Source organism: Macaca mulatta, chromosome 9, assembly GCF_049350105.2.
Source record: "Macaca mulatta isolate MMU2019108-1 chromosome 9, T2T-MMU8v2.0, whole genome shotgun sequence".
In the NCBI taxonomy this organism is placed as follows: Eukaryota; Metazoa; Chordata; class Mammalia; order Primates; family Cercopithecidae; genus Macaca; species Macaca mulatta.
In genome coordinates this window covers 8753859-8772633 of record NC_133414.1, presented here as the reverse complement: position 1 = coordinate 8772633, position 18775 = coordinate 8753859, and the positions used below count along the sequence as shown (strand labels likewise).

Below are 18775 nucleotides of genomic sequence, written 5' to 3'. Positions count from 1 at the left end.
TCAAGTGAATGTGGAGATGAGTCAAGTTCAGGCAGGCCCGGCAGACATGAATGTTCTTTCTTTTCTGTCTTCTCTTTCTCCTGTCTCCCCATTAGTAATACTCTCCATTGCTGTCTGTAGATTAATACTCACAGCCACGTGTATGCTGTATTTTATAAAGAACTTGACTGTTCACCCTGAAGCTTTGGCACCTGCCAGAGACGTGAGTTGCTGCTGACTCATGATGACTATATCCAGGCAGGTGTGTTTCTCCCGCAGCGATGGTTCACTCCTCCTGAATCCGGTGCTGTCCCTTGCCAGGCACGGCAACCACTGCCAAGACAAGGACTCCATCGGGGCAGATGTTGAAAGCAGTGGGTGACCGTGGGCAGTGAGTGCACCCAGGGCGGGCTCTGAGGTTGCAGGATCCTCCTGACCTCTGTTGAAAAAAGTAAGACATAAGCCAAAACTATGAAGTCAGGACACCAAGATATTGAAGTTTGTCCATACTCCTTTTTCCAGCATGATACTGTACTTCCTGTTTCTCACTGCAGTTTTCTTTTCTTTTTTCTTTTTGTTTTTCTTTTTTCCTTTTTCTTTTTCTTTTCAGATGGAGTCTCGCTCTGTCGCCCAGGCTGGAATGCAGTGGCGTGATCACGGCTCACTGTAACTTCTGCCTCCTGGGTTCAAACGATTCCCCTGCCTCAACCTCCACAGTAACTGGGATGACAGGCGCCCACCACCACACCAAGCTAATTTTTATATTTTTAGTAGAGATGGAGTTTAATAGTGTAGGCCAGGCTGTTCTCGAACTCCTGACCTCAGTTGTTTTCTAAGTAAATTTCCAGCTTTTCAGGGTCAGGAATCACCTCAACTACTTTCCTGTCCATCCATTATAGGATGGTGCCTATCATGTGGTATTTAAAATACCAGTCACAGGTTGGGGTTGGTGTGGGCTTTGCAGCCACCCACGTGTACTAGATTAACCATGTTGATCAGAGTAACCTGTCTTGGTTAACGTGGATAACATCGTGTGGAAGTAGGTATCGATAGAGGATAATTTATGAAGCACCGTGAACATTTTGCTGCACGTATTTCCTAAATCTTCATTGCTTAATGTACAAACACACGAAAGTAGTCATGATATTTGCTAATTGTTGATGAAGGCTGTGACTGGTTCTAGATAAACATTTTGGAAGTAACTTTTAGGGCCGGAATGCACTCACATACTTTCTTCTTAAGCCATTGAAAAGTGCGAGGAATTAACAGCAAAACTTGGAGGTTTTAAGTGAATGATCAGTGTTAGTAGCTATCACTTTTTACCTTAGTAATAGCTTTCTTTGAAAGAAAATTTTAGGGGGCTCTAGGTAGATTGTAGTAGTGTTGTTTGCCTGTATACACTAAGTATTGATTTTTAAAAAGTCCTTTTTGGTCTTTGTTCCCTGGTCTGTTATATAACCTGGTGGCTAGAAGGTGGGCTCAGACTGAGTCAGGCTGCTTGGGCTTGAAGCCTGGCTTCTCTTGGTAGCTGTGTGCCCTTGCGTGGGTAACTTCGTCTCTCTGTGTCTTAATTTCCTCCCACAAGAGGGATTCCACCCCACAGTCTGTGTCAGCGGAAAATGACAATACAGAGAGTATGCCTGCCAGTATTTACAACATGTTAGCTGTTTCTGTCCACTTGGTATTACAGCCTGAGCATCTCTTATCCAAAATGCCTGGGACCAGACGTGTCTCCGGGTTCAGATTTTGGAATATTCGCAGTACATTTGCCTGTTGAGCATCTGAAAACCCGAAATCGAAAAGGCTCCGATGAGCATTTCTTATGAGTGCTTGTTGGCCTTCAAAAAGTTTCGGGTTTGGGGCTTGGGATTTTCAGAGTTGGGATGTCCAGTTTGTATACACAGAACCTAGTTAATCTCAGCACAGATTTACTACATCTTAGTAGGGGAGTGAGAACTGCTCAGGCTCTGGAGGGAATAAAGCTGATGAAACCTGGGTACAGAAAGGAAGTTGATGTAGACAGAACCTCTTTTATGATGTCATTCCACTGAAAATAAGGTTCCCTGAAGAGAGATTGCCACGGTAGCCTGCTAAGACAGTCCTCCAATAAAATGAATGGCATTTTACTTTTGATCAATATGAAACTACTTTAGGGCAAAAATAAAAATGGGTAGTGATGAATATAGATGGGAATGACATTGCTGGCATTTATTAAAGGAGAGTAGTTTTTCTGTAGGCAATTTGACTGGACTCCAGTACTCTTAAGTAAACAGTATTTCTTGAATGTGACAGGCATATTTGTAAATCTACTAAGGACTTAGTAATATATCCTGATAACAGGAATAACATCATTCTTGATCCAATAATTGCAAAGTGTGAATGATTCTCTAGAGCTTTGCAAAGGCCAAGAATGTCTCTTTCAAACGACAGTGAATTTTCCATTATCTCTCAGTACATAATTGGTTTGGCGAATCATCTTCAGGACCCAGGAACTCTCTCTGTCCTTAATATTGAGGATGATTAGTTGGGTGTTTGTGTAAATGAATGCATGCCCTCTGACTGCATTAACAGCCCAAAGTAAGTGGTCTGGGGTGAATAGATTTGTTTTTCAATGAGAAGAGCTGCATCTTTTCTCATATACTAATACGGATGTACACTTACACCGCAGAACTCAGCAGTTCTGTCTGTTGGCTTATTTGGAAATTTTGTGGTGTTGAATCCTTCAATTATCATAAAAACTTGTTATTCCTTAGGAGTATCAAGTGACTTCTTTTGCCTTTTAGATCATATTTAAATGCTTCTATCCAGTATGCAGAGCCCAGTCTCTGTGCATAAATTCACTGTGCTACCTTCCCACAATCTTTTTTTTTTTCTTTTTTTTTTTTTGTTTGAGACAAAGTCTCGCTCTGTCACCAGGCTGGAGTGTGGCTCAATCTTGGCTCACTGCAACCTCACCACGCCCAGCTAATTTTTGTATTTTTTTTTAGTAGAGACGGGGTTTCACCATGTTGGCCAGGATGGTCTCGATCTCTTGACCTCGTGATCCACCCGCCTCGGCCTCCCAAAGTGCTGGGATTACAGGCATAAGCCACTGTGCTCCACCCCCAGAATCTTTTATCATTCCGAGTCACGTGGTTTTCATCTTCCAAATTAAGCTTCACACCTATGAATCCTTTGACTGCTGTGATCATAGTGATACTTCATTTTTATATGCTAGAAGTAAAAAACATTTGTTGTGACGTTCCTTCTCAGTCTGGATCTTCCATAGCTGTTCTTGCCTGTCTTTTCCTACTCCCTTTGACAAGTGGAGGTGTTCTGTGTATTCCATGCAATAGCTGTTAGTCTCCTGTGTGGTACCTCAGTGGCTTCTGATCAGTGCTTATTGGATGAGTGACAGAATATAGGATTGGAATGGATGTCAAGAAATCATCAGGTTTCTGTCATCCCTTCAGTTTAATTCAATAAATATGTATTGAAGCCTTTCTTGGGTGAGCCACGTAGCATAAATGAGGGAGTTTGGCACTTACTGGAAAGTTCTGCACCTACAGCATGGTTATCTTTCGTGTTTTTTAAAGTTCTCCAATGGCCAGAAGTTTCAGTGGCAAACCCCATCAGAAAATATTGTCGTGCTCTGGCAGTAAAACGTTTCTGAAATCGTCATTCATGAGTAATATAAACATTAGAGTAGCAGGTTTAGCCAAACTCTTAATTGTTATGTCTTTATTCTTGAGTCTTCTCAATTTCCATTATGTTGACTTAGCTTTGAAACTGGTGGGGTTTCTACATGGTCATAGAGGGATTTTTTTTTTGATGTTGATTAGGAAGTGATTTTCAGAAAGTGGAAGTTAGGGCTGGAAGATACAGCAATGTATTTTATAGTTTCCAGATTTATTTATGAAATAGAGTTGAACTTTAATAGGATAAGATATGTGGATGTTTGAGGCCATACTACAAATACCTATGTTTGGATGTTGCGACCTCTCAGAATGTCTGGCTTCTTTTTTCAGTATATGAAACAAGAATGTTTAAGGGGTTTTGTGTAGTTTGGAAAGAAAAGCAGATGCATTTCCGTGAGTAAGAAGTGTCTTGACTGTAACTTAGGAACTCTTTTTACCCACAACACTTCTAACGTCACGTGTGTGGGTTTTTCCACACCAGCCAGTTCTTCAGCTCTCTGGACGGCAAGTGAATATTCTGCAGTTTAATTCGTTTCTGACACCATCTGAAAGCAGTGCAGACCCCACAAGTGAAGGGCTCGGTACCACAAGATTCCTCCACTTTGGTGCCAGTCACAAGTCCTGGGATTCCTGTACTTGATGGCTATAAATTAGGGTTCCTAAAACCCCCTTCTCAGATGTGATAGTTTTCCAGAACGGCTCACAGAGCAGTTTCCTTACTATTACCTGTTGATTGTGAAGGGTACCATACAGGATGCAAATGGCCAGCCAAATGGAAGAGGTGCCCAGGGTGAGGGCTGGAAGGTGGTCCCAGGCACAGGGACTTCTGGCCATGTGGAGTTTGGGTGTCCCCACCCCCTGGCACATGGAAGTGTTCATCAACTGGAAAACCCCAACTCTGTCATTTAGGGTGTTCATGGGCGTTTCATTATGTAGGCACAATTGATGAAATCTTTGGCCATTGGTAATGAGCTCCATATCCAGCTCTTCTCCCCTCCCTAGTGGTTGTGGGGTGGAAATGAACTTACAGACCTCTCTAATTATGCCTTGGACTTTCTGGACACGAGCCCCCACCCTGAAGCTGTTTAGGGACCCATCAAGAATGGACCGATTAGAACAAAAAAGCTCCTATCACCTGGGAAATCCCACAGGATTTAGGAGTCCTGTACCAGAGACAAAGACCGATTACATTTACCACACAGCTGAAACCTGGGAGAAATAATTTAAGTTGTAGGAGATCTGAGCTAAGACTGACAGAGGGGAAACTAGTTTCTAAAGTTTTTGGAATAATGCCCACTGAGCATTATTCTTAAACTGTTTAAGAATATTTAAATGTCATGCTCTTTTTATTTTCATCCCGTATTCATGCGTGGTTTTGATGTTTATGTTCGTTGTTACAGATGAGCAGAGGTGGGGAGTTTAATGATGAACATTCGAGTGCAGGACACTCTGGGAGAAAAGGAAGAGATTGTGTGTTGTCTGCAGGAAGCGGAAGTGATCCCCTCTTAACCTACAGATGTAATTAGATGCAGAGGATGCTGAAGTCATTACCCATAAGCATTTCCAATACAGTCCGCAACCCTGAGTGGGCAGGGTTATCTCAGGGACACATTGCTGTCTGCAGTATTTCCAAGGAGCGGCAACCACTGCCTGGTGTCTGCTAGACAACTGTGAACACAGGAAGTCCGCAGAGAGGGCAGGGCTTCTGGGGCCACAGAGTTTCCACACAGCACGGGGAGCTCTGATTGACAGACCTTCCCAGAGGGCTTGGAGTACGGAATAAAGGTTGGGGGTGGATTTGGCTAAAGACTCCAAGTCAGTGGTCAAGGTCAGGCTGAGGGCCTGGGATGTAGACAGGGCTTAGGGTTGTGGGTAAACCCTACTTAGAAAGCTGACTCTACTCAGAGAGCAAAGGTTGGAGCAAGAGTTCTGTGGAGGAGAGAGAAGCACAGAATCTGGAATGGAGGGAATGAAAGAGGGCAGGTAGACCAGAAGCCCCATGGCTGTCAGGACGCCCCTACAACGGAGGCTCTGAGTAGAGCCGTGGCGATAGAGGCAGCCAGGGAGAAGACCCATGCCTGCCGCCGTGCACCAGACCTCAGGAATGCCTCGCCCTGTGGCTGTGGCTGGTGAGGGGCAGGCTGCAGGAAGAAGGGGGTCCTACACAGAGAAAGAGTCTCCTGAGAAACACTGACATTCATCTGTTAACCATTACTTACAGTTATGAATGTCCTGGGAGTGACTGAGGGCACCTCTGATTGTCAAACAGCGTAATAATGACTGCTTAGACTTGCTGAGTACATTCAGGCCATGTTTTATTATATCATAATTCTATAATAATTCCCCTTTTCCAAAGATGAAAGGGTTTTGTACTTAAATGGGGAAGGATATTTACCTGCAAAAACCATGGTCAGGACTCACTTCTCGCTGATGGGTACTGGGGACATGGGTGTCTGACAGGAACATTCACTTTTTGAGATGAAGTCTTGCCCTGTCACCCAGGCTGGAGTGCAGTCATGTGATCTCGGCTCATTGTACCCTGTGCCTCCAGGCTCAAATGATTCTCCTGCCTCAGCCTCCTGGGTAGCCAAGATTACAGGTTTCCACCACCACATTCAGCTATTTTTTGTATTTTTAGTAGAGACAGGGTTTCACCATGTTGGCCAGGCTGGTCTCAAACTCCTGACCTCATGATCCGACTGCCTCAGCCTCCCAAAGTGCTGGGATTACAGGCAGGAGCTACTGCACCCAGTCCACTTTTAATCCTTTTTTTTAATGTTTAAATTTTTTTATTGGTATGTAATAGATGTACATCCTTGGGGTACATGTGATTAATACATTCATATAATTTGTAAAGATCAAATCAGTGTAATTGAGATACCGATCACCTTAAATATTTGTCTTTTCTTTGGGCTAGAAACGTTCAAATTAACTTTGAATTCGGATGTCAGCGAGTCAGTGTTGGTTTAGTTGTGATGTCTCCTCGCCTGTGGCTTCTGGCTCTGCCTGGGCATGACGGCTGCTGTGTGTTAATCCGCATTTGCTCTCTGTACAGTAGCCTTCGATTCCTTCTCTTTCCTGATTTGCCTTCCCCCAGCCACCTTTAAAAGTAAATGTTTTGAAATCAAAACCACGAGGAGATACCATCTCACACCAGTAAGAATGACTGTTATTAAAAAGTCAAACAGATACTGATGAGGCTGTGGAGAATAGGGAACACTTACCCACTGCTGGTGGGAATATAAATTAGTTCACTCACTATGAAAGCAGTTTTGAGATTTACTGACTTGAAACAGCTACCATTCGACCCAGCAATCTCATTGGTGGCTGTATACCCAAAGGAAAACAGGTCATTCTGTCAAAAAGACACATGCACTCACACGTTCATTGCAGCACTATTCACAATAGCAAAGGCATGGAAGCAGCCTGAGTGCCCATCAGTGATGGAATGGCTAAAGAAAATGTGGTACATATATACTTATGGAATATTACACAGCCATAAAAAAGAATGCAGGTATGTTCTTTGCAGCAACATGGATGGAGCTGAAGGCCGTTATTCTTAGCAAACTAATGCAGAAAGTTTGCTAATGCAGAACAGAAAGCCAAATACTGCATGTTCTCGTTTAGAAGTGTGAGCTGAACATTTAGCACACACGGACATAAACATGGTACCAATAGTCACTGGAGACTACTAGAGGGGAAGGGGGAAATGAGTCATGGGTCAAAAAATTACCTATTGGGTACTATGTTCACTAATCTGAGTATAGTATGCCCATGTAACAAACCTGTGTATGTACCCCGTATCTAAAATAAAAGCTAAAAATAAATAAATAAAATGCTTTGTTTGCAACATAAACAGTGCAGATCATCACCTGCACCTATTTCCTTGTGCTTTTCCTTATGCATATAATTTTTATAAAGTGTGGATTGTAAGTTATTAAGGAATTTGTAAATGTTTAGAGTGGCCAGTTCCTTTGATTGGGTTTTGTCGTGTTTGACCACGTCCTGTCTTGTTCTGATTAATGTCCTCTTTGGACATGGCCCCAGCATTCATCATGCATCCCCCAGTACAGAGACCTTTGCAGACTGCCCTGGGGACATGAAAAATGAAAGGGTCCATGTGGTTCTATAGGCGTTTACATTCAGTTACCTTGGCAACTCGGTGCACTGGTTGAGGGTTTTATAAGCAGTTCTTGTAGTCTGATCTCCTGTCGGACACTGACGGTACTGACCAGCTTTTGGGGGTTTTGGGGAAATAGGCACTGTCCGTCTGGGTTCTGTGCGGTCCTCAGAGTTGGATATAGAGTGATGTGGTTGGAGTAATTAAAAACCCACTTTCGATTCGCAGGTCAAAGAAAGTAACAGGTCCCCAGATATTTTCGTACTTCACACCCAATTGATGTATTTGGAAATCACAGGATTTATTTGCAGCTATTATTTCCTCAGGGACAGACTGCAAATACATTTATTTATCCATGCTGTTTATCCAGACCGTGAGTTATGACGTGACCTCCATCTCCGCAAGATAAATTCTGGTATCCGGAGTCCAGCCAACCTCCTCTATTGCTGTGTAGCTGAAGTGGATATTGAAATTTGTTTTCTTAGGAGGCAGGAAAGCCCCATCTCTCTCACATAAAGGTTGCTGTGAGCGGGTTATAAAACTGCCAGACCCCTATTAGGAAAGGAGTGTTGCTCCCCTTTGTTGAGTAGGAGTCAGGTTCTAATCGTCCGTGGGGCAGGTTTGGATTCTGACCTCCAGGCATCTCTAAGATCACGGGGATTATGGGATCTTGACTACCCCTACCTGTACCATACTGGTAAGCCGTGTGCCAGCTTACTCCCAGTAACTGGTAAGCAGTGTGCTCTTAGACACAGGAGGTGGGGGCAGACCGTGGGTACAGGGTGCTGACTGAGGCTCTGAGATGTGACTCCAGTAGCGAGAGGCCTCGTTTTCTGAAGACACCCTGTTGTGTTAGGATGATGGATTGCCTCCCTTACTCTGCTGTGCTTCAGTTGATAGCACCGAGGATGAGCAAAGCAGTGTAATGTGAATTTTTGCTTAGGGTAAATTTAAGCATGGCCACGAAGCCTTGTTGCCTCTCCCTTGGAAAAGCAATTTAGCCTGCAGAAAATAATTAAATCTGCGGTATCTGGCAATAATTAGAAATTCTAAACGGGGAGGGTTAATTGTTTCCATCAGATTTCGGTTGCCCAATAAAATGGGAGCGCATCCGGACCGTGGCTTTCAGTATTTTCATCTTTCTCCCTGCAGGATCACGCAGATTTGCGAAGCCATTTCTTCACTGTTGGGATGAAGCTTGAGACAGTGAATATGAACGAGCCCTTTGACGTCTCTCCTGCGTCAGTGACTAAGGTGAGTTTTCCTCCCTCGTTCTTCAACCCAACTCCTAGAGTGGATCAAATTAAACCTTTCAACTCAAAGACGACCAGATGAAATATATTCGTGCAAGGCTATCAGCAATGCCAGGCGAAGCTAAGGAAGATTGCCGCCCCTCCAGTCCAGCGCTGCTTTAAGCTGTTTTTATTACTGGTGGCACAGAGTGACTCTAATCAGATGCCCCCTCTTATCATGGATAGGGTGAATTTTCCTTGTCTTCTGTTAGTTGTCCACTGACGAGTTGCACGTTGTAATCATTACAAGGGTAATTTGTTCTTCCTGCATGGGTAGTAAATATGATCTGTTTAAACTTGGAAAATACATGAAAATGGTGCAAAGCAAATTCTCACCTCCCATGTCTCAGCATTTCTGTGTTATTTTTCTCATGTGCCCTCATTGACTAAAGAAAAACTCATGCTTCTAAGATCTACAGATTCAGAATAAAATTACCTTTTAACATAAAGGCATTTTTATAATGATCTGTTAGTCTTTGAAGATTGTAATATCCCAGCGGGTCATGGTGGCTCACATCCATAATCCCAGCACTTTGGGAGGCCAAGGGGGAAGGATCACTTGAGCCCAGGAGTTCAAAACCAGCCTGGGTAACATAGGGAGACCCTGTCTCTACAAACAGTAAAACATTTTTGAAAAAGTATAATATCCATTCCCCATTAAAGAAGTTTTAATGACAAAACCTCTGGTAAAATCAAAATTGCTTGTTTCTACCTTAAATACTCTCTTACAAATAGTGTGGGAAACTTAGCATTCTTGGCCGACGTGTGTTTTGGTGAATGGTCTTTTGTGTACTTCAGTAGGAGAATTTAATTACAGATTTAAATCTGTTTTAATTTCTTTTTCTTAAGGAAATGAGATTTTCGTTAAGGAAAATCACTTTCCATGCAGTGATTAGTATTTGTTATGTGAGTCATGAGTTTTTAAAAATTTATGATTTGGTAACACTTGAGAAATTTAGTAGTGATAATGTATTACAGAATATGGAAATTGGTTATAAAAATGAAATGCTTTCTAAACATTTTTTCTTGTAAACGTTTTTTCTTTAGTGAACATAAATTGTTTTTATAACCATTAAAGTAGCTTATTTCAAGGATAACTTTAGGAGCTGGGCACGGTGGCTCACGCCTGTGATCCTGGCACTTTGGGAGGCTGAGGTAGGGTGATCACCTGAGGTCAGGAGTTTGAGACCAGCCTGGCCAGCAGGGTGAAACCCCATCTCTGCTAAAAATACAAAATTTAGCCAGGTATGGTGGCGCATACCTGTAACCCCAGCTTCTTGGGAGGCTGAGGCAGGAGAATCGCTTGAACCTGGGAAACGGAGGTTGTAGTGAGCCAAGATCTTGCCACTGCCCTCCAGCCTGGGCGACAGAATGAGACTCCATCTCAAAACAAACAAACAAACAAAATCAGAAAAACTTTAAATATTTAAGGTTATTTATTTAAAGAAAAATACATTGGCTTTTGCTTTATAATCTTTGAAAGTCATGTACTCCTGATTATCTAGCATCCGTTAAAAAACCTTTTAATTTGAAATGGCCTTTGGGGTTCTTTACTGTATATCCTGCCAGTAGTCGGATATTTTTCCAAAATGGACAAATGGTACCCTGTTGAATCCTAGCCAGAATTCTCCTTTGTTCCATTAGTGGGTGCTGCAGTCATGCCAGCTGCCCATCTGTTTGCAGATGTAGCATGCTACAGAGTCACTTCACCTGGTATTTATCAATTAAACTCAACAGAGTTGATGTGCATAGACTGTCAGCGGTAACCTCTCTTACATTCTTTCTTTCTTTTTTTTTTTTTTTTTGAGATAGAGCCTTGCTCCATTGCCCAGGCTAAAGTTCAATGACGTGATCTCGGCTCACTCACTACAACCTCTGCCTCCTGGGTTCAAGCGATTCTCCTGCCTCAGCCTCCCAAGTAGCTGGGATTATAGGCGCCTGCCACCGTGCCTGGTTAATTTTTGTGTTTTTAGTAGAGATGGGGTTTCATCATCTTGGCCAGGCTGGTCTCGAACTCCTGACCTTGTGATCCGCCCGCCTCAGCCTCCCAAAGTACTGGGATTATAGGCGTGAGCCACTGCACCCAGCCTCTCTCACATTCTTATTCCTTTAAATAATTCTTATGCCTTTAAATAGTTGTAATATGTAATGTTAGAATGTGTCTACTAATCAAAATTAATTTCAGCCCAAATATCTTTTTCTAGTTGGATAGACTTCCAGTGATAGTTGGCTTTTCACAGTAAATAATTTTCTCTAAATAGATCTTATCGAGGGGAGGGAAGAAGTATTTTTACTGATTTCTAAATTGTGTTTCCCTTTTTATTTTGCTTTTTCTTACCCTTTGTAGCAAAGATAAAATAAGTCATGCTGTTTCGTGTACAGCCCTCCTTCTCTTATTGACCATGTTTTGTATAATGCATGGACTGGGATGTGTGCATCTGTCTTTTAGAACCTAGGTAGGCACCTCCCCAGGTTCAAGACTCATCTTCATGTAATGACATATCAGAATACTCCTAGCGTAGAAGATATTTACAATTAAATATATTTCTGTAAGTATGGGGAAAGTACCTTGGAGTATTATGTTTGAAAATATAACACACTGTGCTATCATTACTCATCACAATGAAAATTTCATTTTTTCCCCACCTTGGGCCTTTTCTTGGTGGCATAACTGTTGAAGAAATATGTAAATAATGTTACAACAAACAGACAAGGATGCAGACAGGCGTGTAGTGGATCGAGTATTAAATGGTGAACTTCCAGCAGTCCAGCCAGGGTGTGCTCTTGGTGTTGAAATACTGGCAGATGGTGGTGATGTCATCTGTGTAAGCGAAGTGCATTGTATTGATTAGAGGAAAGGCTACTGGCATGAGAAGCCTTGGGTTCTGTTTCTGTGTCTGCCATCTCTTAGCTGTGCAGTCTTGGGCAAGTCAGTTAACTGCTCTGGGCGTTAGTTCTGAGTCCTGTGGGTTCTGGACTGGATAGAGCACAAAACACTGCTTCGGACCATTTAGGAACATGAGCCCTGATGGATCTGATGAAACGTACTAAGCTTTTCCTTTGAAGCATTCCCACGTGAACATGCATTTTAATGGTTGTGGAAATTCCTTCTTTATAGGGTACCGCGGCTCCACCAAAATCACATGCTCTTTGTATACGTATGTGTGTGAGTATGTGTATGTATGCGAGACAGACTAAATAACAGTAATTTAACAGATATTTATTGAGCATTCATAGGCTGCATTCTGGACAATGTTCCCATTGTGGAGCTTATATTTTAATGGAGGGAGACAGACTATAAACAGAATCAATAAGTAAATAAATCTAGTATGTTACATATTAAATGCTAAGAAGAAAGATACACCAGGGCAGGGATGTTGGGTTCCTGGGACTGTGCCCACCAATAGCAGTGAGGACTCCAGGAGGCCTTGGTGTTAGTTTCCCTATTGGTACGCACTTGGCTTTGCACCCTGAGCCAGATCGCCATGCATCAGTTTTCAAGACTGTCCAGGGGAGTCCAGGTGCCCAGAGGAGTGAAAGTGATAGAAGTCGAAGGATTTCCATAATCCTTTCAGGTGGAGGGAGGATGAGATTCTCAATAGAGCTCTCAGAAATGACCTTACTGGGAAGGACCCATCTGATCCTTTGTTGCTTGAAGTTGACTTTCACAGGCAAACCTACAGTAAACTATTTACCAAAATTAGCCCAGAGAAGAACAGAAGTGAGTTTCCTCTCCTGCTTTGCTTTGAACTAAATTGCTTCCAGAAAAAAAATAAAGGAGCCGGGAATCATAGCTTCGGAAAACTCTCAGGGTTTCCTAAGAAAGACTGGGTTATGTCCATTGAATTGGGAAAGGGATCTTTTTTTCTGGCCTGGTTTAGATACTAAATTATTTAAATCCATCATGCTTTTCAGTGATGGCCCATCTGATTTTTACCCTCTGCTCTGTTTATCGGCATGCCTTGCTCTTATTTCTTCATTGATGTTTCTTCTTATATTCAGTGGACATTTATCCAGTTCCTATGTACAAAGCACTTTATATGCATTTGGAATACTTGTGTTAACAAAAAGACATCACTCTCCTCTAATAACTTATGCTGCATGGCATTGGAAGACCAATGTGTTATCAGTCTAGAAAGGAGTAAGAGTTTTCAATACAGAAGTTGAAGTCTGAAATTTTAGGAGCACAGAGTGAGGGCGGTTTATTCCACCCAGATCAGCAGCACTGAAGTACGAGATGCACCTTGAAAATGCACTGTGTTTTGATAGCTCAAACATGGCATTGGGGGTGTCGTCGTTGATGAGGCTTACGGTGAATGATTTCCTCTCAGCCTGGAGGGTGGGGTGTTCTGAGGGATATGGTACAGGATGAGGCTAGAACGCTCCAAGCCAGATCTTGGAGATTGTTGAATGATCTGGTGTAAAGAGTTTGGTGCTGGCCGTGGACACTGAGAGATGGTTTCACTTTTCAGTTCCTGTCTTGGCTGTCATCGAAGCTGGGGTTTGTCTGTCTGACTTCCTCCATTCATTCTTCTTCAAGCTATGGCCATTGGTTTACTTCTCCAAGTCTTTAATTTTGTTCATTCTCAGTCTTCCATATCACCTAGTTATTTATCTTTCCATTAATAGGAGCACAGCGGTCAATTCTAACTTTTTATCAGCTGAATTAATTTAGTAATAGACATTGAAAATGCCAGTTTGTATTCAGATCATTTTGATGAACTATATTTAATTGCCTTTGGAAGCTCTGCCACTATTTTATAAGCTTGCATTATGTGTAACTCTAAAGAATTAACCTTTGGCTCCCCGCCTTTTTTTTTTTTCTTTTAGGTTTTTAACAATCATTTTTTTCAAGTGACTATTGACGACCTAAGACCTGAACCAAGTAAACTCTCAGTGCTGTGCCATGCAGATTCTTTGGGGATTTTGCCAGTACAATGGTGCCTTAAAAATGGAGTCAGCCTCACTCCTCCCAAAGGTTTGTATTCTGTGAGGGTGTGCAGGGTCTGGCGATTCAGAAGGGTGTCTTACTGTCATTGAAGTAACGCTTGCATTACTCTGGGGAGGCTGGTTGTGTAAAGGGTTTAGATGTAGTAGAAATAGGGCGTTCTCCATCAGCTTGACATAGGTGTCAGTTACAGCTCCATCCCCGGGCGAGGCGAGCGGCCTCGGGCTTCTCACTTCTGTCCACAGGAGTTTCCCTATCCGTTACGGCATTATTGGCAGACGTGCTGCTGTTTTGTAGGCATAGAGGATGCAGCATTGCTAAGTGATTGAGCTCAAAGACTTCAAAGTGTCTGAGAAGTGGCTTTACAAATGTAACACAGTGTTGGTGAAGCATTTCTTTGGAGTTTTTATTTCCAATAAGCTAAGCTTTCTCCAGAGTCCATTTGCTTTCAGATATCCAACAATTAAACGGTATAATACTTTAAAATAATTACACTGGGAGCCAGGATGCATTAAAATAATTTTAAATTGGGATTCAAGAACCACATTGTTAGTGAGTACCACTCTTAGAGTTTACCAGTGTGGTTTGTTGTCCCCTATAGGCCTAAGGTTAATTCAGGAAGAAAGTAGTAAGATGAGAGGTGAGACTAAAAGAAGAATAATAAAAGTATAGTAACAAGAAGAAAATTGGAAAAAGATGAGACAAGTAAACTTACTGAGGAGGATTTTAACAGACAACCTTGAATAATAAGGGGTTTTGTACTAACCTTTCCAGATCTCTAGGGATTGGATAGCTTGGGACATTAACCCTACTGGGAGAATCATGCACTTCCCACAGGTTAAGTCCCATCTTACCTGGTGGCCTCGCCCCTCTGTTTGCATCATTTAGTGGTGCCTGCCTGCTTACCTTTCTTATGACTGTACTCTGCTGGGCTTTTATCTTCATTTTCCCCATATTTGTCCTTATGGAGGAGATGCTTTTGAATATTTCCATTTCTGCTGTTGACTCTTTGGGTTAAAGTTGTGCAGTCGTGGAGTTTGGCCTAATGGCATATAGTAAACTTACACAGAAGACAGCCTACCAGTCACTGTTTTTAATGCCTAATTCATTCACTCCTCAAAGTGAACTATGAAGAATCTAAGTCCCAAAGAGTTTATATAACTTCCCCAGGGTCACTTGGATCGTAGGTCTCCGGGCAGAGCTTGGGACTGTGTCCCCTGGTAGCAGTGAGGATTCCAGGAGGCATTGGTGTGTGTTTGTCTGTTGGTATGAAGTGGCTTTGCACCCTGAGCCACATCACTGCTTCAGTTTTCAAGACTCTCCAGTGGAGACACCTGTGGGAGTCTCCAGGTGCCAGCAGAGTTAAAATGATAAAAGTCGAAGCATTCTCATCCCTTTAATATGGCCTTGCAGGAGTCATATTATCAACGACCTATTGGTAGTAGGTGGGAAGTCCTTCCCTGCTGTGGAATTAGCCATAGGTCCTGTAGAGTCTGAACACCCTGTGGGCCATCTTCCTTTGCTTGTTTTGAACTTTTCTCATGAAAGCATGTGTGGGGAATGGGTCCTGTGTCATTGATGGAAAACTTTTTCTAGATACGTAAATGCTACTTGGTTAGACTTTGCTCATTCCTCGATAGTATTAGGATCTATTATATTTAAGAATTTTGAAAAAATGGTTGGCTACTTCCTCATTGAGTGAAAAAAAGGAAAAGTATTTATATCAGCATTTTGGCTGCTTGATCACTCCATTATGGCAGAGGTTTCATAGTTGTCAATGTTTTCAGAATTTTAAAATACATTTTCTATGAATTACATAAAAAGATCATTGACATAGCTTAGAAGTTCACCAGGAAAATGGATGTGCCTATTTGGATATTTGAATTTTATGATATTTAGAAAATTGTTTTACATTATTAATGTAACTGAACTGTTAAACATTCAATGAAAGGACTATACAAAGATATAAAATTAAATATTTTTATATTTTAAGCTTTTTATACCTAATATTTAGTTATGATGATCATTTCTTTTTTTATCCAAATATTTGTGATATTTGGTGAGATGAAATTATCTTCATGCATTCTTCCAAACCATTCCTCTCTCTTGTTGAAAGTGAAATTTTCTTTTTCAAAAACTCAAAATTTTCTTTTTCAAAAAAATTTCTTCATGGATATTATATACAAATACATACTGCACATCAGTAGAATATTGAGTAATGGTGGCTGGTACCTTCCAATAAGAAACTATAATTCTTTTTAAACCATTAAAGCATTCGGGAAGTGGTAAATATCATTAGTTCATTGTACTAGTCTGTTTTCATGCTGCTGATAAAGAAATACCCGAGACTGGGTAATTTATACAGGAGAAGGGGTTTAATGGACTTACAGTTCCACATGGCTGGGTTAACCTCCTAATCGTGGAAGGCAATAAGGAGCAAGTCACATCTTACATGGATGGCAGCGTGCAAAGAGAGAGCTTGTACAGGGAAACGCCTGGTTTTGAAACCATCAGATCTTGTGAGACTTATTCACTATTATGAGAACAGCACAGGAAAGACCTGCCTCCATGATTCAATTACTTCCCACCAGTTTCCTCCCATGACATGTGGGAATTGTGGGAGTTACAATTCAAGATGAGATTTGGGAGAGGACACAGCCAAACCATGTCATTCAAGAATGTGGTAAATATCATTAGTTCAGGAATGTTTTCTTGAAATAGTAGAATTTTTACTTATAAACCAATAAGAAAAAGACCAGCAACTTACAGGAATGTGGACAAGGAATAAACTCAGAAGAGCACACAAGAAGCTCAGTGACTTGGGCAAACTTATCATAATAAGATAAATACAAATGAAGAGAAATCCTGTTGATGTGGTATCTGCTTATCAGATGAGATAAAAATCCGAAGGAGAAGGAACAGGAGAACCTCAGCTTAGTGAGACGGTGGAGGAATAAAGATTCCTAGACATTGTTGTTGAGAGTGCAGGAAGGGTGCAAACTGTGTGGAAGGCAGTTTGGCAGATTTTGCTAAACTTTTATTTTCCCACTGACTCAGTAATTCCACTTCTGGAAATTTCTCCTTAAATTATAACGTAGAGATCATCTGCACAAAAGTTTGTGTTTTTTGCAGCATTATTTGTAATAGCAAAAGAGTGGAAAAATTCAAGTACTTATCAGTAGGATATTGATTAAGTAGACTTTGGAGATCTTTCTAATGAAATCTATGCCATTGTTGAAAAGAACGAGGGACATCTCTATTAACTGATGTGGAAGGCTGTCTGAGATACACTGTGAGCGGTACAGTAGGTATCATATGACACTTTCTATGTTAGAGAAGAGGCAAAACAGTATATATTGGTGTTTGCTCATATTTCTGTAGTTACATAAGAAACTAATGAGAACAATTATTAGTGTTTGGGGTATGGGCGACAGTGGTGGGGAGTGTGGCATAAGGGATGAAGGTAGACATGACGTGTAACAATACTATTTTTATCTTTTTTTCTTTTCTATCTAAATAAATGTATTACCTATTTAAAAATAAACATATATTATTAAAAATGGAGGGTTTTTATAAGTGAAAGGGATCCTAAAGATGATTTCATCAACCTTACTTATTTTCTGTCTAGAGAAATTGAGGCTCAGTTGTGTTAAATGACTTTTCAAATCCTGGTGCAGGGGTGTTGGGTTAAAAACCCCAGCCTTAAGATACCAAATCTAATGCTTTTCCTACACAACCATATCCACACTTCACTGCTGTTCTGTCTTGCTGATGTTTTGTAATGTTCATCCTTCTTAGTAATTCTAGAGCGTTTGGGGGGCCTAAAGCAACCTAATTCATGTCAGTGAACCATGGCTTTACACGATTCAGATGGTCAATATGTCAAATCAGTCAGAGAATTACAATTTTAGGGAATAATTTTACAAGGGTGTGTGATTATAAGACAATCATGGCTTCATTCATTGACTTCCTTACTCTCTTGTGAGAGTGTAGTATTTTTATTTTTGTAATTAAACTGAATGAGTGTTTAGAGGAGGAGGTGGTGGTGGTGATTGTAGTAGTGGTGTTTTACGGTTTCCTTTTGAGGTGGTTGATTTCACATCTTACATCTCAACACCAGGATTAAGAGTCATGCTATAGAGATGTTTCAGAGACCATTCTTTACTTTATGAATGTATGCAAATAGAAGCTTTTTTAAAAATAAAAGGTTGTTGTGTCTAAATTAAATTATTAGGTTGACATGTAGAATGTGTGGGGTTTATTATACATATTGCCAAGTGATTTCAGATGTTTTCATGTGTGTGTGTTTCCCATGAATGTATTGGGTTGTCCAGATTGCTGTTAAAAACAGGCATGCTGCCTACAATTACAGTGTGTTGCTTGATTCTAAAAAGAGGTTGGGAAGCAGCTGTTGAAATGAAAGACTTCTGGTGGTGTAGGAGAGAGATATGCAAATAACACAGACATTTTATTACATTGTTTTAACTCTGTTCCTACTTAAAAAAAAATCTGTCCTCACACCTTAGAGACAAGAGAGCTAGAGTGGATGGGAGTTTTTCAGTGTGGCTTTCTGTGTAGTAAACATTTTCCTGGTAAGCAAAAGTTAGAACCTTGGAAATTTTACCCAATTAGTTTAAATCCAATAAACAGCAAGTCAGTTTCATAGGCACTATGAAAAGTGATCAACAAGTGGATCAGCTAAGCAAAAATGTGTATAGGTTATCAACCATGACTTGCTATTTTAAAATTATTTCATTAA

General features: G+C 41.2%; 1 protein-coding gene across 6 annotated transcripts in view; it reads left to right on the top strand.

Moving 5' to 3' along the window:
- The window catches only part of SFMBT2 (Scm like with four mbt domains 2), a 250410-nt gene that overhangs the window by 152056 nt on the left and 79579 nt on the right, over positions 1-18775 (top strand). For all 6 annotated transcript variants that reach the window (XM_077945707.1, XM_028825950.2, XM_028825951.2 and 3 more), the window contains 2 exons: positions 8929-9030; positions 13899-14046. In XM_077945707.1, coding sequence (XP_077801833.1) covers positions 8929-9030; positions 13899-14046 — 250 coding nt within the window. The remainder of the gene's footprint in view (positions 1-8928; positions 9031-13898; positions 14047-18775) is intronic.